Below are 20,607 nucleotides of genomic sequence, written 5' to 3'. Positions count from 1 at the left end.
GCTCTAGAGAAAGTAATACCTGCAGAAGTAATGATAACATTATTTCCAAAATAGAACGTGGATACATAGTCCTTGGCTAATGTGTAACAGTGTTTTAGTTAGGGACTGAGGACTTTAATATTATAGAAATTTTGCTGGGTTCAAAGTTTTCTAGGTAAGAGAAGACTTTTTTTTTGGTAAGTTTTTACCTATAAAATAAAACTCTTTTTGCAGCAGCTTAAGATTCACAGTAGAAAGCTGTGATCTCGTGAAAGCCATCTGGTTTGAGGCCATTGTGCAGCCTAACTTATGGACAATTCCAGAAGAGGCATAACTGCAATACTTGGTGGTGTTTTCCAAAACTAAGGGCTGACCTCTTACAGGCACAGGTCCTCCTTACTCCAGTACAGGACATACTGAGCTCTGCTGTTCTAAATTTACCTGGTTTGATAAGGAAGAGATAAGCTTTAAACTTTGTTAACCTTGTCATGTTTTTTTCTTTACTTAGTGATCATGAAAGCTGTGTGGTTGACAGCATTGCAGACAGAAGCTCAAGGCATCCACAGAACAGGTACAGTATACACAATTCCAGTAAAAAAAATACAATAAAATTCTTGTATGTAAGCTTGGTGCATGTCAGTCCTGCCTTCCATAGGGGAAATGAAAAATGCATGCTGGCTGGTAAAGAAAAAAGAAAACCTTACTAACAAAATTCAGTGTGATTTGAAGCCAAATTCCCTCTGTCATTTGGAAGAGTTCAGCATAGGAATCTTATGGATGAAGGAAAATTTGATGTATTGTAATAGGTAGGTGTGGTAACTACACCTTTCCCTCAGTGCTCCTTGGGAGGAAGCCCCTAAAAAGGCTGAGATGGTTTATATTTACTCTTGCTCAGTACTGCAGAGATGGCCTGAGTCATTTAATCTACACAGTGTTGTTTGTAATAATCTGTACAGCTTGTGTGCTGTGGAGTTTTTAATATAGAATGCACAAATCATACATGTGAAATTGAAATGTGTTGTACTGCAAAGCTTGTAATTTAGTATGCATGGATGGCCAGGCAACAGCAGCTGTAGTAACCCTGAGTTTTTGAACAGCTGCAACTTGGCCACATTGCAAATATTAAAGCACAGATCTGTTAGTATGCAATAATGGAAGGCTGAGGGCAGAGAAATTCTCATCTAGCGGTGAAGGATCTTGAGCTGTGGATTTCTTCCAGAATGTAGACCACTATGCAAAGTGGTTGGTTGAAGAGGAATTGCTGTTAAGAAAATGAGTGGTTTCAGGGAGTATTTTTCTTAAATTAACAGAATATTGTGACATAGTCAGTGTACACTAGCCAAAGTCTTCCATAAAAGACATTAATATCTTAAAAACAAACAAACATTAAAAACAAAAACAACCCCAAACTCTTCTCTCAGAGCTTTTGTTGCAGGTGTGTGAACTCTAGCAGTCGTTTCAGTGTGAAGCTGTTAAATGGCCAATACTGCAGAAAAGAGAAAAGGAAGTGGTGAGAGATCTAGGACAGGAAGGGAAAAAGGAAAGCTCATTCATCTCTTCTCTCCTAGTCTGGTAGAGGCACAAATGAGGAACTCCTTGACATTTTAACCTCCACATTCATGTTAGTACATGCATCATGGCTCAGCAAGGGAATGTTGGTGAGCTCCTCTCAATGCTGGATTCTCCAATTCTGGGTGTTCTGGAAGACATAACAGCTGCATTCAAAGATAATCTCATCTGTGGTACGTATCCTTATGGTGGTAGAATTCTGCTTAGGCACAAGTAAATGTAGAATAATGGTGCTTTTTTTCTATCAAATACATTGTTTTGTGAATACGACTTGAAAGAAACTCTTAGTATTTGAAATTTAAATGGCTTTAAGGCTTGAGTCTCCTCTTTGGTCTGTTTTGCTTAATGGCATGCTTCTCCAAAGGTTTGTTATATAATTGTTAAAATGCTGTTATGAAATGACTGGAGTTTCCTGGGGCATAACCTCAAGATGCAAACTCATGAAACTTTCTTTGTGGATTGTATGTAAAAAGAATTAGGTGTTATGTATGTTATGGGAACTGGTGGAATTCCACTCACTGGAAACAAAAAACCCAACCCTGAAGAGAACGCTTTCTGTTGCTAAAGCATCCCTTATGTTGATGGAGCCTTTTCAGGGAGTGAGAGCACTGTTAACGTCCTTCTAGTAAGGGGAGTGAAGATAGAATTGCTCCTGAACTCTTCTCCTACTGGGTGGAATACTCCTGCAGTTCAGCTCCCTCCAGGTTTTTAAGGTCAGACAGTGTCACAGTCATTGCTATTAAAACAAACAAAAGAGCTTGCAAGTTCATTTCCTACCCAGCTGAAAGCAGTTGCTCCATCAATTGTAGCTGAGATCTTCTCTCAAAGGTCTGGTAACAGTTAAGTCCTAGTTTGTGTCAGAAATTGTGCAACAGTTGCTATAAAGTTGAGCAACATTCCTGTAACAAATGCTTCATTTCTAGTGTATTGAAACGTATGTTGTCTTTTTTCTTGTTAAGACCGTGGACCTGTGCTTGTGAACAGCCTGGTGGACTATTACTTGGAAACCAATTCTCAGCAAGCACTGCATATACTGTCCACATTGCAGGAGCCTCACGACAAGGTAAAAAATAAAAGTAAAAAAATATGACAAATGTTAGCCTCATAATTAAAGAAACCTTGAAATTACGTCTGCTAGAATTCAGCTTTTACATTATATATGTAATTGTCTTGTTGTAGAGATACAGTATCTGTGTAGTAAGAGCACTGCAGTGTTTTTTGTGGGTTTTTTTTTTTTTTTTAAAGTCTTCAGAAGACTCCATTCCTGGAGTTGTTTAAACTGGCCAGGCTATTCTGAAATCTAAAACCTTGAGGAGTGATGTTGTCTCTTGGAAGTGCTGCTGCAGCTTGTTCAGTGCTGGATTCCTCAACCTGAAAAAAAAAATGGGTGTTTCGAGAGCAAGTAAACGTTCTTAAATAGATTGAGTGGAGGGCACTGGAAATGTTTATTTTGGCTGAGCAAATTATATGGTATCATTTTGACCAAATTATATAATAACATTTTATATATGTATGTATCATTATATCATTTTAATGTTTGGATCTGTTGTTAGATCCTATGTACGTGTAAAGTTGCCTTAGTTTCCATAACTGACAATAGCAAACTGTTGAATGTAGATTGGTGGAAAAGAACATATATCTGTTCAGCATTTAAAAAACAAACACAAAACTTCCCTTTTTCTGCCTCTCTGCAAATCTTCCATCAGCACCTTCTGGACAAAATTAATGAATATATGGGCAAAGCTGCTACTCGTTTACCCACTCTCTCGCTGCTGGGACATGTGATAAGAAGACAACCATCGTGGAAACATAAGCTTTCTCAAGCACCTCTCCTGCTCTCATTGCTTAAATGTCTCAAGGTAAGAGCTGTCGCACTTGTACACTTGAGGTAAACGTGCATACTTGCAATGCAAGGTATTTTTCTGCTTTGATGTCATTTAGTTAAGCTGTGAGAAGAGATGCTGATTAAAATATAGAGTTTAAAAATTTCAACTGAATATTCTGTGCTGACCCTGTTGTTACTGACAGTCTTCTCTTTAAAGAAGGCACTGCAGAACTTCGTGTTAGAAAAGTTCACCAAAACTCTTCTTTGGGTATTTGAGCTGTGTCAGAGATTGAGAGCTATTGGCAAAGCTGACAGATACCTTGAATGTGATCTTAGTAAGAAATACAATAACTTCCCACTAGTGCATTCTGAAATGCATACCTCTAAGGCACTGCATTCCGCTCTCCACAGCATAGATGAGCCAAACAGCAGCAGAGCAGCTGCAAAGGAAAGCATGCATTGAACTGGGGGAGCAAGTAGGTGCTGCACAGGGAAAGAGTTTGAGTGTGTCCTGGTCATGCTTTAAAATTTGGTTCTTTATTGTATCTAGCTAAAGGTTTTTACTCCCACAGCCCTTTTTCTCAGTATAAGCCATAGAGTTCTGACAGTTGTTTGAGTTGCTGCTTTTTGAAATATTTACCAACTGGAGTCATCAACCAGGCAATGTTTATGCTTGTATGCCATGCAGCATTGCCACCCTCAGGTCTCAGTGTTTCAACAGTGCTGTTTTGGTTTTTTTTGTTGTTGTTGTTGAACATTGGAAGACTCTGAAACTGTGAGAAGCTAGCTTTTGATTCAGTGAAGATTTAAAAGACACAATAATTTATGTAATAATTTATCACGTGAATCATCCTGCAAACTTACTGGGCACTGTCACAGGTAACTTGTTTGCAGGAATTCACATTTGGTCGAAATCATCTGACCTTTGTGTTGGTGGTTGGCCAACATCCTTGAATGCTATGGTCAGGTTTGCCATTTCTTAGATGCTGAAGTGCATTGTGCTTGGCTCTGGGGAAGAAAGACAGGCAGTACATAAGATGCTTCACATACCAGTGATTTTTTTTTTTTTTTTTTCTTACCTAATTGATGGAATTGTGGTGATGTTCCATTCTTAAGTGAAGGTGTTTTCAACAGAAAAGCAGCGGGCAAGTGACAGGTTAAGAACAAGAACTTAAAATATTTCTTAAATTTATTATGGATGAAAGAAACAGTAACCTTGGTCCATTAAGTTATGGAATGTTTTGGAGAGATTGTTTCAATCTAGAGGACATTTTTCATGATGATGATTCCAGCATTCACTTCACCCTTGGAAAAAACAACCTCTAGTCAACTAATGCAAGTTTTTTCCCTTCTTGCAGACTGACACAGATGTAGTAGTACTCACCACAGGTGTCCTAGTGCTAATAACCATGTTGCCAATGATTCCTCAGTCTGGCAAACAGTACCTCCATGATTTCTTTGGTATCTTTGGGCGTCTCTCAGCCTGGTGCTTGCAGAATCCAGGTGAGATTTCAGTTTGGTTGCATGCAGTTGCAATGTAGCAGTATCCTTGAGATTCTTACACCCTTTCTTTTGTGAGATTCCTAATGGTTTCAGATTATTTAAATGCAGAAAATGTTGCAGCTCACAAGGTATGCTGTTCTTTGACAGCATTGGGTTGTACGTCTGTACTCAAAAGTTAGAAGTCTTAGATTCTTTAGTGTGATGCTGCTATTATGTGAAGTGTCATTGGCCAGAAAGGCTACATTGATGGCAGTGAAAAAGCAGGGGTTTATGTTAATTAATAGAGAAAGGAAAAACTGCTAATATTTGAGGCAGATATTTAGGAATTTGAGATTCTGAGGTACGGATGGGTAGGAGAGCAAAACAACGTGCGTGAGTTTATTTTAATTACAACTATCAATAGTACTGAAATGTCATCAAATCTAGTCAGCTTAGTTACAACATCGGTTTTGCAGAAATCTTGAGTTATCTGAGATGTAACACTGTAGTTACACATGGATGTCTTAGGGCTGTGTGGACAGAGGCTGGGTTAAGCACACAGAAGTACTGTGTGCCATTTGACACTGGCAGTTAAGATTGGAATTTATAGGAGGAAAGATGGCTGGTAAGAGTCAAGTCAGAATGCTTTGTGTAGAGACAACCTTTCAGTTTTTACTTTGGAAGTGAAGCATACCTTGTCTTTTTAAAATCATTTGGTCAATCTTGCAAGCTGTCTTACTATCTAGAGTGGTTTCGACCTTTACATTTGGATAGAAGGGACAAATTCAAACCAGCATCCTTTAATTCTTAATAGTCTATATCTATTTCTTGTGTTAGCTGAGACTGGATGAGTGAGTATTTGTTTGTTCACTCCGAAGGCTTCACAGCTTTGCTAGGGAACATTCATAACTCTGAAGACTTTCCAGTTAGCATTTCAAATTTAAAAGCACTTTGCCTTCTTGAAGTGTTGTTCTTTACTCCAATGTACTGAAAAAAAAAAATAAAAATCTAACTACTTTTTCCAGGTCACGTGGCAGAGATTTATCTTGTCCATCTTCATGCCAGTGTTTATGCTCTCTTTCATCGGCTTTATGGAATGTATCCTTGCAATTTTGTCTCCTTTCTGCGTTCTCACTACAGTATGAAGGAAAACTTGGGGACCTTTGAAGAGGTAGTCAAGGTAAAAATGCAGTTCAGCTCTATGTTATCTGAGACAAGGAATTCATAGCTGTTCAAAGGCAGTTATGTGCTACATTAGTACACTGTGTTATTTAACTGAGTGCTACTCAACAAAAATGTATAAAGACAGGGTACTACAGGGATGAAAGCTCATTTGGGAACAGGATCATCTCTTGAATCTGGCAATGTGTGTCAGCTTTGAACATCTGTTAAATGCAAAAATCCCATTGATTTTTGTGATCAGGAGTTAGCTCTCAGCTTTGTGTAGTTCAGTGCAAGCAGAAAAAAATGTTTTAATTGAAGTCTGTACTTTTTTTTTTTTGCTCTTGCTCATTCAGCCAATGATGGAACATGTGCGAATTCATCCAGAATTAGTGACTGGATCTAAGGACCATGAACTGGACCCACGAAGGTACATACGTTCTCTCTGCTACTAGGAAAGACTGCAAACTAGCAGTTTGTACTTGACTTATTTCAGAAGGCTTACAGCAAAACCTTTTCTCTTGACAACAGTGTGTGCCAGTGGTGTTTTGCCATCCATTTTTCCTAAGTCCACCAGGTAAATGTAAAATTTCTTCATCCAGGCTGACGGCTGGATGAATAAGCAGCCTTTTGTCATGAAGGGCCGTTAACAGCGATGTTGGGGCTCTGTATTCATTTTGATTTTGGGATAGAATCTGTCTCTTACCCAACTGCTGACTTTGTCTTAATTTTATGGCTTTATAGTCAAACATTCTCAAAGTTCTAAGAAAAAAATCCCTTGTGATAGGAAGGAAACATTGGCGTAAGCTTTGGGTCGTATTTTTTGGTCTGTTGTAGTACTTGGTGGGATTTGCCCATTTGAAATGGCTTTGGTGTGTCTTTGTTTTGGTACCTAGACATTGGTTCCATTAACAGATCAGTTCTTTTAACAGGTATGTCTTAACATCAGCTGTATTAGTTTTCTTTAGAAATAGGCTCATTTGCCTGCAGCAGCACCACTTGCTGCTTTTCTCTTGTCTCCACAGGCCCAGCCAATGAAGAGGAGAAATTGACTCTTGTTGCTGCACAGTAGTGCTCTTGCCCTGCTTTTCAGAGCCACTAGGAAAACACTGCTAAATGGGAACCTATTGAATATCACAGTGCTCAGTTTTGCAGGCTTCTCTCAGACAGGGAGGAGGGGGATGGAGAGAGAGGGTGGCACCACTGAGGAATTCAGTTGGCACAAAACTACCATTTGAAGCCTTCTGATTTGGTATCTTTCACGTGTCTTTATATTCAAAAGTAACTCAGCCTTTCATAGACAGCCTAATAGACAGCCTTCTGTGCTTTCTCTTCTTTACAGTGAACTTCCATCCCTTGAAATATTGGGCAGATCTGATATGGCTGCTAAATTTAGTGAGAAAAGATTTCCAAGCGAAGGTGGTAGTAATAATAAAGGACGTTCCCAAAACTTAGGAGCCAAAACACAGACCTGAAACTGGCATTGCAGGTGGCAGTTGCTTAAATAATATGGTTCCCTGTCTGCTGGCATTTCTAAATTTTGGCAACCAACATCTGAGTCTAAATGAGCTGATTTCTACAGCTGCCGAAGCTCAGGATCAACCGAATCTTCATATGCTATTCCTCCTTTCCAGAATGCTCCATGGCAGACCTTATGGATCTCTATATCAAAGCTGTTTGTCTCCTATCTGAGACCCCCTTTTCACAAGTCATCTGGTTACAATTTCTGTACGGTGCCTTGTTTTGCATTTGGGAGCACACAAGGCAGTTTGGATCAAATGAGCCATCCTACAAGCCAATTCCTGAAATCTCCAGGAACCTTTGTTCGTAGCAATAATTGACTAACTTACTCTTTTGGATCCAAAAACTGTCTGCAGGTGGAAAAGACTAGAAACTCATGATGTTGTGATAGAATGTGCCAAAATCTCCCTGGACCCTGCAGAAGCCTCATATGAAGATGGCTATTACTCTGCGTCTCGGAAATCCTGTACAAACTTAAAACATCATCAAACTGACCCCAGTGCCAGCCATTACATTGACACACAGAGCAGCTATGGTAAGATCTGCCTGATGTCTAATGAATACCCATTTCCAGGAAGAAAATGGCCCCTATAGCAAACGGGCACCTTAATTGATTTATTCTCACTTGAAGTCCAATTCTTAAGCACTGGAAAACAAACTTTCATTTAACATATGTATATAATGTTATATGCATGTATGTTTATTTATATATGCATGCATGTCTGGTCATGCAGATGTACAGAACTTTTACAAAGTTACCTTTGCCTACTTCTGCCTGGGCCCTCAAAACAACCAAACCAAACAAAAGCTGTAGTATGTAATACATTCAAAACATATTTTCTTGGGTTGGAATAGAATTTTCTTGTTTGCTAGCTATGACTGTATATGTTTAATGGACTTAAAGGCTTTTAAATAAAACATTTCACTATTTTAACCATAAGAATAATTGCTTTGTATTTGGTATGTAGGATACTTTATTTATCTTTTTACATTTTCAGGGACATCTACCCCATATTCCACTCCTCGACTAACACTATCACAACTGCCAGGGCAGCTACCTCAGATTCTGAGCCCGCAGTCAATAAAGCTGTCAACTGAGCCACAGCAGGTAAAGCAGAGGATCACATGCAGTGTGTGTTCAGTGCCTTGCAAGGTACAAGTGTACCTTCTTGTGACAGTCTTAAAAAAAATAATGATTTTGGGAAGTACTGTGAACTGGTCAGAGCTTTGCATACGTTTCAGATTTCATTCCCATCTTGTTTGCAATGTCAGAACCTGGATATGGATATCTCGCAGTGCACGTGTTCCTGTTATGAGCTTTGCTGATCTGTGTTTATTGTGTATTACTTTTGCATAGGTTACCATCTGGAGTCCTTCTGCAGTTTGTGGTATGACCACTCCACCAACCTCCCCTGGAATTGTCCCATCAGAGTCAGCCCAGTCAGCATCGCAACCTTACAGCAAAGCTTTTGGCACATCTGGTACGTGCTGTGTTTTTGTATTACTAAAATAGAAACTCTCACTATAAATTGTGCTGTCTGCTTCATAAATTGGAACTGCAGCACTTGGCTATTTGAGAGGCTTGAGCCATTAATTCTGTGAACAGAGTGCCAGGTCATCCAGAGTAGTACTAGTGCAAATACTGAGAGAGGAAATAAATTCCAGTGAGTTGAGTGCCCAGGTCTGAAATAGGTCCACTGGAAACTCTGTGCTTTTATCGTGCTAAATAGTTGAGAGAGATCTAAGAAGTGGTTGAGATCCTGTTTAAACACACAATTCTTCACATACAATGTTCAGCTGAAATGTGGAAATGGGAACCTTACTGAAATAAGTTTTGCTCCCACTTTTCAGCAGTGGGGAAGGGAACACCTTTGGGGACACCAGCCACATCTCCTCCACCCTGCACTTCAGATGACTTTGTGCATGTCTCACTTCCTTCAGCTGCTGCCACACCTCCTAAAAAGGTACAACAAAATTCTTCTGCCAAATGAACACAATTTGTCATTGACTGATGATACATGCAATGACCGTAAATGAGAAAGAAAATCAGAATAACAGATTTAATGTTATATTTTATTGCAAAATCCCAATTTCTAAGGTTAGAAACTTTTGCCATTTCCAATTACACATTTTTGTGTGATCGTTTCACACAGAACTGTTGTGTTGCTTTGCTATTCAAGGTATCTACCTGCAGGAATTTCATTTCTATGAAACTACTCAAGAGATTTGTTTCCCACAGATATCTGATGCAAGAAATCTGTATGCCTTTCTTGTGTTTCTTTTCTAACAGGAGGACAAACCAGATTCTGGGAGGCCTTCACTGTACCGACAGCAAAATGTCATAAGCAGCGATAAATCATTGGGTAAACTCCAGTTTCCTCTCCCCATTTTCCATAACCTGTGTTAGACAAACCTTGGTTTTGTTGCCACATTCCAACTGCCAAACACTTTTCCGCAGGTTTTTCTCTTTTTCTCTCCTCTGAATTCTTCATAGTTCCAGGATCCTGCCTTAACCTGTGATTCAGCCTAAAACCTTCCTGTGATGCTTTTGATTCAATTTTAACTGTTCACCTTCAGAAATAGGTTGCAGATATTTTTTTTAACTAGCCCTCTTGCATTCTTACACACATCTAAATATGAATATCAGCACTGAAACCTGGAAAAGGATTTAAAAAAGCTGAAGGTTTGAGGGTGATTTTTTTTTTTTTTTTTTTTTTTTTTTTTTTTTTTTTTTTTTTAGAAGCAACAAATTCGAAGCTTTTACTTGAATAACTTTTATGTTGTGTGCAGCCTTACAATTTGATCCAGGCTTAAGGATAGATGTTTCTTTTTAAAGGCTTTTGGAAAAATTTTGTTTGCTATCTACAATTGTAGTGCTGTACTTGAACCTTTTTTTTTTTAAAAGTCCTGTGGAATGTTGAAAGCAACAGTGGATGGTTGAGGAGCTCAGCTTCTAATAGGTAAATCTAGATTTCCTTTTCCATTCTCTATCATCTACATCTCTGACAGCTATAAAAAGGGATTTTGACTCTGTGTTTGAGGCTTCTATACTGTGCTTCCGTACTGTCCCCAGGGTGGAGATGGTAATGAAATTTAAGCTCATTTTCCTGGTGATGTTGTAGCAGCAACCCTGGAATCTGAACTTCATGAACTACAAGTGAAGACTGTGCTAAATTCTTCGCTTAGTTCATAATCTGTGACTGAGCTGTGAGCGTGAGGTTTCTGTCCTGCACAGTTGGTGTGTATTCCTGGCAGCTGTCTCAGTGTTTTGATCAGTAGTGTAATACATCAGTTTACTTTACCTCCTTCTCAGGGAGTAAGTACCGTGCTTCTGAGTAGCCAGGACTGAAGCCAAGAGGGAGTTTAAAGCTAATGTGGAAGTGTAATAGACACACTAGGTTTTGGCTGCTTTTCTAACTGACATAATGGGTTCAGTTGAATCCTTCTTGGTAGAGGAGGCCACCTGCAGTAACAGGTGTTAAGTTTACCAAATGAAATTCCTGGATCAGGAGAAATGTGACTCGTCTCTGAACTGGTTTCCACAAGAAGAGATGCTTCCTTAAGAAGGGGATGCATTTAATCTAAGGTCCTTACAGCAGTAAGAGGCTCCTGGTTTTCGCTCTGATAAGACTAGACAAGACATATGTGCAATCTGTACAACTAACTTTTCTCTTTTCTTTTTTTTCAGACACATCTGGTAGTAAAAGTTCAGTAACCTTAAGTGATCTTCCAGAGTTTTTAGGCGGTTTGTCTTTTGAAGATAGTGCTGAAAAGGACAGAGAAGAAGGTAACTTCTGTCATCCTTACCTATATCTTAGCCAAGGAATTATATTTAATAGAAATGTGAGATTCACAGCTTGTTCTGAAGCGTCTTGCCCTGTATCAGTGTTGTTCACCATGCTCTCTACAGTAGATTTCATATGGTTAATGCACTTCTTTTCAAATACAGCTGTTGTTTATAAACAGTGAAAACAGTAAAACTTGCAGAGTTAATCTTCAGAAGGTTACTGAAGTGAGTATGATTTTGATGTAAAAAACAAGCTCTCTAGAAGGTGTTTTAGCTGCTGTAAATCTGTGTTGCCTTCGAAGCAAGTTGTTGGGGTTTTTTGTTTAAGGCACGTTTTTGTGTTGCCCATTTTAATTCTAAGATTTAAGTTTTTGAGGAAAAGTTGACCAATTTAAGAACTAGAGACATTTAAAACAGAAGCAAATCACTCTTCTACCTCAAAACCATGAGTTAGCTTGTGCTTTTCAGTTCTGAAGCATGGTCTGGTTCTGAATTTTACATCTGGACCTGAATCATGGTCTGGTTCTAATTTTATATTAGGACACCTCACAGGATTTTTTCCCTGGTTATTGAGAAGTCCAAGCGTGGATGAGGTAAATGGATGCCTTGAGAACTGGTTAGGATACAGCACTGGAACAGCAATAAGTACACTGTACAGAAACAAAGTATACTAAGCTGAGCTGGCAAATAACTGTGCTCCCTCCTCCAATCCTTTTCAGATGCAATATCTAAAGAGATCTCTGAGATCACAACCGATGCTGAACACATGGTGCCTAGAGGAGGTTTTGACTCTCCATTTTACCACACAAATGAAAATCTGTCGGGTTCTCAGAAGAAGACCCACTCAGTAGTCTCTAGTGTTCAGGGACACAGTCTGACCTCTGAGCCTTTAATATCTTCTCTGGACAAGCCTGGGCCTGAGAGTGTGCTGGAGACACCCAAACAAACATTTACTCCCATAGACAAACCCTGCAGAGGCTCTGGTGAAAGCCCTGCTGGTAACAGGGAAGGAACCTCTGGGGAGACGAGTATTCTCACTCCCAGCCCTTGCAAAGCATCAGCACAAGGAAGAGCAGTGTTTGGGAGTGGACAGCCTCCCCTGTATGAGCACCTTTTTGAGGTTGCGTTACCAAAGACTGCCTACCTCTTTGTTGGCAAGAAGACTGAGGAGCTGCTAAAGAAAGCCAAGGGAACCCAGGATAAAGACTGGATGTCCTCTACTTCTCCCGTGGAAGTACTGGATAGGCTGATACAGCAAGGGGCAGATGCACACACTAAGGAACTGAACAAGTAGGTGACTGAAAGTCATACTCTACAAACTTTCTCATGCAACTTTTTTGTATTGGCTTTATTTTAATACCTCTGCCTGGAAAGCACCTGTGCTAGGAAACGTGAATGAAAGCATGTTCTGTGAAGTGTTACTGTTAACTGAGTTAGATTCTCTACCCAGCAACCCTTTATAGTAACAACTAGTTTAATATTTTATGAAAAGTGGGGGGAGAAAAGTGTGGTGGGGAGGTCAGTTAGAGCTCTATATACCTTCAGTAACAGAGTTTGGGATGAAGAAGCAGAGCAGCTGGGTGTCTTAAAGACCACTGTTGTGCATACTCTCTTCTTTCTAATAGAATGACACTAAGAACTGAAGAATCAGATTTAAGGGCTAGATGCATCTGCTGCATTCCTTCTTTTCATCTCGTTACTCTGTACTCCACTTTGTCCTTATGCTGTTTTTTATGCCTGAGAGAATTATTCTTGCTGAGTTCCAAGAAATAATATGGCCTCTTTCACCATCTGCCCTTGCAACCTGCTTCTTGCACAACTCCTCTTTATTCTCCCCATACAAATTGATCATCTTCGTGCTTAATTATTAAGCTGTAAGCTCGTTTGAGGTGGGGATTCCATTTTAAAGTGATTTGCTTAATGTTTGCATATTTAAACTTACCGGTTAATGCTGCGTTTTCATTTTTCAGATTGTCTCTGCCAAGCAAATCTGCTGACTGGACTCACTTTGGAGGTGATGATGTTTCTTATGTTTTGGCAATCTGTTCCTCTATTATTAGACTTGTTTAAACAATGACCTGCTACTGTCTTGGGTGTGTGTGGGTGTGTGTGTGTGTTCATCTCTGTCTTGTAACTCCAACCCAGGTTCTCCCCCTTCAGATGAGATTCACACCCTGCGTAACCAATTGCTGTTGCTGCACAACCAGCTGCTGTACGAACGCTTCAAAAGACAACAGCACGCCCTCCGGAACAGGCGCCTCTTGAGAAAAGTGATTAAAGCCACAGCACTGGAGGAGCACAACGCTGCCATGGTGAGGAGGGGTACAGATCTAGCAGTGCTCTAAATCACTGCTCCTAGAACAGGAGTTAATCGGCTTGGGCAGCACCTCTCAGCACCACTGAGTTGCAGAAGCCCAGTAGCTCACCGTACTCAAGTCGGTGTTTGTGGAATGGCCCGTGAATGAGTTGTGTGTGCTGTGATTATTCCTGTTGACTGTAAGTGGCTGAATCAGTGAGTGACTGCGTGCTTTACCTCTGCAAGCAGTTACCTTTGTTAAAGGCTTCGCAGTTAGTGCAGTGGTTACTTAGTGCTCCTCAGTTAAAGAGGGGAAAAATAAAAACGGTTGGAAAACTCAGACGTTCTTTGAGTTATTTACTGTGATGAAATTCCAAGTTGTAAGTGCACTGAAGAATGTTTAATTCTGTACCTCTTTATTGTAGTTACTTCCATTTACAATTTCACTTTTCGGTAAATAATTTAAGAGTGAAAAAGAGCTTTCCATATTAGTTTTGGAAAATAAAGTGTGGCTTCAGCTTTGAAGTCTAAGTCCTGTCAAGAGCGTGGCGGGGAGGAACATGCTATTGCTCACTGTGCCTTCGGATGCAACTTTGAGTTATCAGCCAGTCCCCTCCAGCACCATTCAGTCTCTCTTTAAGTTGAAGAAACCCCACAAAACCATACATTACACAGAATGTTCCATGTATGGAGAAGTGTTCAGCCTGCATGCTGTTAACTGATGTTATTGCTTTACTTAGCTAGTGGCACTGAATAGATGTTCTAACTAATAAATGTCTTGTCTAATGCTTTGCATGGGGTTCTCAACAGAAAGATCAGCTGAAATTACAGGAAAGAGAAATCCAGGCCTTGAAACTGAGTCTGCAGAAAGAACAGGCCAGGTACCACCAGTTTCAGGAGGAGCATGAAAGTATAGTGGCTCAGCTTCACAGCCAGATCAGACAGCTGCAACATGACCGTGAGGAATTCTACAACCAGAGCCAGGAATTGCAGGTATGAAGCAGAACACTGAGCAACATTGCGTTATCTCCTCACTGTGGTTTTAAAAATAACCTTCCCAATGACAGAGCATGAAATACCTAAGAGAAATTTATTATCATCTTTGGATGTATTGTCCTAATTCAGAATAAGACAAAGCTTAGTTGGAAATGCCTGGCTAAACAGTCTTTGTCCATTCGTAGCTCTGTTTTATTCTGTCTTCTATTTGGGAATAGGAAAATGCAGTTTCTTAGCTTCTGTTTTGGGACTTTCTCAAGTGCTCTACATAACTTGACTCACAGCCTTGGGGGTTCTGGCCTTCCAGCCATGTGGCACTGCTGCTCCTTGCTGAAGTTTCAGAACCCTGAGCGAGTTCTTTTTGTTTGAACAGACCAAGCTGGAAGACTGCAGGACCATGATTGCAGATCTGAGGTTAGAATTGAAAAAGGCTAACAACAAAGTCTGTCACACAGAACTGCTGCTTAGCCAAGTTTCTCAAAAGGTAAGAGAAGTCACAGATTGCAGGGTCCCTCTGTCTGTCTTTTTTTTTTTCTTTTACTTTTGATGATTGCAGTTGAGTGCTTTTTCTTTCTTGTTCTGAAAGCCTAGATCCATAGAATCTGATACTCATTGCACAAAAACAACAGAAGCAGATCATGGTGATGAAATTCTAAACAGTTAAAGGCTCTTGAAACTTCTCATTTTGGCTGCTCTCCATGCAGCTTCATTGCAGCTTCATTGCAGCTCTTCTTCACAGAGTGAGCAACATAAACTTGTATTAAAGCCCTGCTAAATCTGAGCATTAGAGAGATCTTGCTGAAGTTAAATGGGCTTTTCATCAAAGTGGAAACAAGATTGAAGGAAACAATGCCAGTGTGGTGAGAGCCTGTTTGAATTGTCACTGCCTTTATGAAAATTCATTTCTGTAGCACCTATGACCTTTGCCTTTTTTAATAAAAATAGCTTGTGAGCAGTGCTGGTCAACTGTGACTCCTGCTGAAATGTTAAATCCAGTGTTTAATTCTGTTCAATTTCTCTTTAAAAAGCTTTCCAACAGTGAATCAGTGCAACAGCAGATGGAGTTCTTGAACAGACAACTTCTGGTTCTTGGAGAGGTCAATGAGTTGTACCTGGAGCAGCTGCAGCACAAGCACACAGACACTACAAAGGTACAGTTGCAGACAATGCCTTCTGGGGAGACTTGGCTCACAGTCATCATCAAGCTGAAATAGCTTGATGTCAGAATAAAAGAAATGATTCAGAGCTCAACGTATTTTGTTGGCCTTCTGTTCAGATATTTTTATGCACTGTGTGGTTATGAAATCTCTTCAGCTCGCTGTTCTTGAAAGCTAAGAATGGTGTGTTAGCATACACTTGAAGTCAGTTTTAGCCACTTCATCTGAATCCTTATTAATTTCTTCATGCCACTGCTGTAAGTCACAAACCTTACTGTGCTCCTGCTGTAATTGGTAGCAGACTGTTGGAGATTAAGCAACACTGGGCTCTTATGTTTGTGGAAGTGTATCTCATGGAATAGTATTGGCATTTGCAGGAGGATCTTAACCAGGATTTAACTAGTTAGTGTGATATGCTGTTCTAAAACAAGCAGCTGCTTGTTCCCCCTAAGTTGCTTTCTTCATAGGAGTGCTAACTTTACTAAAACACCTGTGGTTCGTGTGGTTTTACTTCCTGACTTCAAATAAGCCTTTTTCTAATTAGGAGCAAGCAGCTTGCCCAACAGTAGAACAGTTTCTGCATGACAGCAAGTAATTGAAGAAGGTGAATAAGCCAAAAAAAAAACCAAAACAAAACAAAACTATTTTTCATGTTTTTATTGAAGGCCATGTTGAAAAGATTGTTTTAAAATTGAGGCTGCCTAATCTGCAGAGCTCAAAAGTTTGCTTTGCTAAAAAGTTTTTTTTTAATAAAGAACAGCAGTGTGCTGATAAATTGCAGTGATGGAGGATTGCTTTCTCAGTGACTGTGTGTACGTCCTCTCACTATCTGGCTTTCTATATCAACTTCTAGAAATGCATCTTTTTATCCTGCTTAAGTTGTGCTTATTTATAGTGCCAGAAACATGTCTAAATAAAAATAACACACAATCAAATTGTACTTAATGTTGTGCTCTTTCCTTTGAGGAGGTTGAAATGTTGCATGCTGCTTTTCGAAAGGAACTGGAGAAAGCAAAATTGTGTGTTCAGCAGCAAAGCCAAAGGCTCGATGCTTCCCAGAAACGGATAGCTGAACTGGAATCTCAGCTTTCTAAAAAGGACCACCTTTTCTTGGAGCAAAAGAAATACCTGGAGGATGTCAAAATCAAAGCAAGGTAGAGATTTCTAATAAAAAAAAATTGTGAGTGCATTGACAGATGCAGTGTTATATTTGAGGGAGAATTTGGAGATACTGGATCTGATAGGTTTTGATTTCTCTTTCCATTCAGAGGTCAGTTGCAAGCAGTAGAAAGTAGATACAGGGCCCAGAAAAGAATCACCCAGGCGTTTGAGCTGGAGATCTTGAACCTGTTTGGCCGACTGGAGAACAGCCCACTGAAAAAACTTGAAGATGAAAAAACAGAAGCAGCTGAAGCAGCAGAAGAAAGGTGAGGATGATGATGCAAAGTATGCTGGACTCACAACCAGCTCCAGGGGTGTTGTATAACTGGGGGATTCCTAGCACTTGGATGTATTGTTTCAAGGTGTTTCTGTTACTCCCCCTTTTACAGACTGAGTTTGGGGATTCTTCCTGGATTACTGGGAGTCATTAGCAAAATTGGAAATGCTCATAAAATACTTCTCAGATAGTTGAGCCGTTATTTAAACTTTGGGCAAACTTATCTATTTACACTATTCTGAAGAAGTTGCTGTATAAGTGTAAAACAGTTGGGTCCCCTCAGATGATACTTGTTCTACACCGGTCTTCTACAGCATGAGGATCATTCTTTGCACTGCAAGCAGATTTGTAGCAAAAAACTTGTTCTTGGGATAGGTGAAAGGTCTGCAACCCAGGCACAGTGCATAGCTACCTCCGTTTTCCTGTCTGATCCATCAAGGATACAGTTCTGTTTTGCTTTAGGATTACTGTAAGTTATTCCCTTCCTGGTTACTCGCTGTCAGTTCTGCTTCACTACAAAACTGCAGAAGATGTAGGCCTGCTGAAGCATACATGCAGTTCTAGAATTAGGAAGTAATGAAACTCGCCTCCATTCCCATTTTAACAGTTACCATTTCCTTGATGCTGTATCCTCTCTTGTTCCAAAACAGGCTGGATTGTGGTAACGAAGGTTGTGCAGATACTGTGGCAGGATACAGCGAAGAAACCATTGATAGAAATGGAGAAACCAAACCTCCCAGCACTCGAGGTAGCAGTAGCAGTAAAGGTGGTAGCAACAGTGAGCTCTCCACCCCAGAAAAAAAACAGAACCAGAGATTCAGCAGTCGCTGGGAGACCTCCATGTTGCGGGAGCCCTCCACTACCGTCCCACTGACTGTAGGTTCACTCCCCAGCTCCAAGAGCTTCCTTGGCATGAAGTCACGAGAGTTGTTTCGCAACAAGAGTGAGAGCCAGTGTGATGAGCACGGTGTAACCATCAACAGCCTTTCTGATACTCTAAAGACTGAACTATGTAAAGATCCAAGCATGGAGACGAAGGCTCCTCCAAGCCCCGATAACCTTAGCCTCTCACCTAAGATCCAGGAAAGCAGTGTTGGACAGCTTCATATCATGGACTACAACGAAACTCATCATGACCACAGTTAAAAAGGAAGATAGTCAATCAGTGTTATTTTCATGTTCTTGGCATAGAACAGGAGGCGTGAATGCAAGTTTAACTAAAAGCTTTTATGTTTCTTTGGTCTGAGCAGCTAGCTCATGCAGTGGAATAGGATTGATGTCCAGTAACACAAGAAGGCTGCTGAATGAATGCAAGGTGGATTTTTGGGTCTGCAGTTGAAATGCCCAGCCTAACTCTTGCTTCTTTCTCAAATTCAGTCCTTAGCAGCGTGTACTAATTTGAAGGGACAACTGTTAGCATTTACAGATATTTTTTTTTCCCTTTCTCCCTGTCCGCAGTGAGTTGCTGCGTTTATGAACTTGAGTGCAATATGAGGCCAAACTAACGTTTGTGAGTCTACTATGAATGCTTTGTATTTCCTTGCAAGCTTCCAATTTAGAGCAGTTAATTGTGCTGCCTGTTTGGGTGATTCTGATTGTTTTCATCACGGAAAGGAGCAACGCTAGAATTTCTGGTGTGTTCATCTAAGGGTCTCTATTTTGCCTGTCTGCTGCCCCACCTTTCTCAGAGCCCGATCTTTAAGTTGGACTCCAATTGAGTACTTAAATGTTTAAGGAACGGTGTACCTCTGCAAAATGATTCATTCATCCTAATTCATAATCACTGTTTATATTGTCCTTAACATTTCTTGGAAAGTTTCGTTTGAACAGATGCTTAACAAGGAACTGGAGCTTGTAATGCAGAGACGATATGTGAAGACTTGTTAAAACACTAGCTTCTGATTGCATTGGAATTGTGTTTGTTTGACAGACTGGTACTGACCTCAGACTGGTTCATAGGGAAAGCAATTAGGTGGGAGAAGAGGGAGAAGGAAGCCTTAGTCACATAAGGAGAGCATGCAGAACATGTATGTAGAATGAAGATTTGCAGCTCACAAAGAGCGTTTCTTTCTCTAATCAGGGAAGTATTTGTCCTGCCTGGACTCCTTCACGGTTTTTGTTCCTGATCTGAGCAAGACCACTGTGTTCTGACGTCAAGAAATTGGCTTCTACCTGGGAGTTTGTTTTGGGGCTTGACTTGCAGAAAACAGTTTCCTTTGAGTGCTGCTCTGTACCACCTGCCGCATGCTTTTCAGCTCAGCGATGTCAGTTTGGCACTAGATGTATCCCCCTCATCCCCATTTCCTTAGAAGATGAGGCTGAAGAAGCAGCTTGCTCGATCGAACTGAGAATCTGATGGTGAAAGCCTTTCTGTGTTAATCATGTTTAAGCCCTCAGTGAAAGAGGATTGCAGGGTCAGGGCTTGTCAGTGGTCTGACTCAGTCTCCTTTGTGACAGAGCAGAGCCTGTGGTTCGGAAGGCAGTGTGCTTGTTTCAAGCCGTAGGAGTGTCCGAGTCCAAGCGTACGTGGCCATACTGGGCTTCACAGGTACCTGCACGGCACGTGGCCTCTTCTCAGACCTTCTGTGGGTGGCAGCTGCTGGTCGAGAATCGTCTCAAGTATTAAATCAAGGCCACATTAAATCAGTTCCCATCCTAACCTGAGGAGGAGTCTGCTGGAGGAGCTAGCGGTCTGATAACTTGTGCCAGGCACTGCTTTTCCTGCTGCTTTGTCCGTAACACCTCGGGTTGAAATACATTTCTGCCTGTCTGCGTTACTCTGTGTCCTTTTGGTTGGTCAGTCCTAACTCTGAAAGTAAGGTGAACTTAAGTGGTTTTGTCAAAGCTTGAATCTGCATGGAATAGAAAATAGAGAGTTGGTTGTAAGTGACAGACTGGTTTTGTCGACATGTCTATAGGCTTTCTAAGACTTAGTGGTAGCAAACGTGGTAGCGTATGTTTTGGTAAGGTTTGGAGGTTTCCTGCCTCTCATCCCACCTGGTCCCAGCATGGGGAGTGGAGCAGTTTGCACGTTGCCCTGCAGGCAGCTCGGCTGGTGGAGCTGGAGGTGTTGCATGGCTTCCTTGGAGCACCCTGCTGTGCTGAGCCCCAGAGCAGCACCCTGCTGGTGTGGCGACCTCCATCGTCCAGAGGAGAGGCAGCTTTTGTTGTCGGTGACAAACGTGCCCTGGTGGTAATGCAAGCTCATTGAGGTGGCTTTTTTCTTCTTTTAAAAAGGACTTTAGCACCAGGATAGTGATAGAAACCACTTTCGGTTTGTTTATGGACCACAACGATTATGGAGGAACAAATTTTGCAGTTTGTTTTTTTTTTTTTTGTAAAAGTCTAAAAATCATGGATCTGCTGTATGTAGTTAACTTGCAGTTTGTTTGAAGG

General features: G+C 40.7%; 1 protein-coding gene across 1 annotated transcript; it reads left to right on the top strand.

Moving 5' to 3' along the window:
• Positions 1–1,615: 1,615 nt before the first annotated feature.
• TSC1 (TSC complex subunit 1) lies at positions 1,616–18,357 on the top strand (the record flags this gene model as incomplete). The annotated part of the gene is made up of 21 exons (XM_079544618.1): positions 1,616–1,721; positions 2,508–2,611; positions 3,255–3,407; positions 4,732–4,876; positions 5,881–6,035; positions 6,373–6,446; positions 7,894–8,072; positions 8,536–8,645; positions 8,895–9,018; positions 9,389–9,501; positions 9,828–9,900; positions 11,226–11,324; positions 12,044–12,614; positions 13,295–13,338; positions 13,470–13,636; positions 14,431–14,613; positions 14,990–15,100; positions 15,645–15,767; positions 16,740–16,927; positions 17,042–17,200; positions 17,862–18,357. 21 exons carry the CDS (start codon positions 1,616–1,618, stop codon positions 18,355–18,357), a joined length of 3,477 nt encoding a protein of 1,158 aa, XP_079400744.1.
• Positions 18,358–20,607: the final 2,250 nt, after the last annotated feature.

Source organism: Tetrao urogallus (genome assembly GCF_951394365.1).
Source record: "Tetrao urogallus genome assembly, chromosome: 19".
Classification (NCBI taxonomy): Eukaryota; Metazoa; Chordata; class Aves; order Galliformes; family Phasianidae; genus Tetrao; species Tetrao urogallus.
Note: the sequence above shows the minus strand (reverse complement) of the source record. Positions and strands in the feature narration are given on the sequence as shown.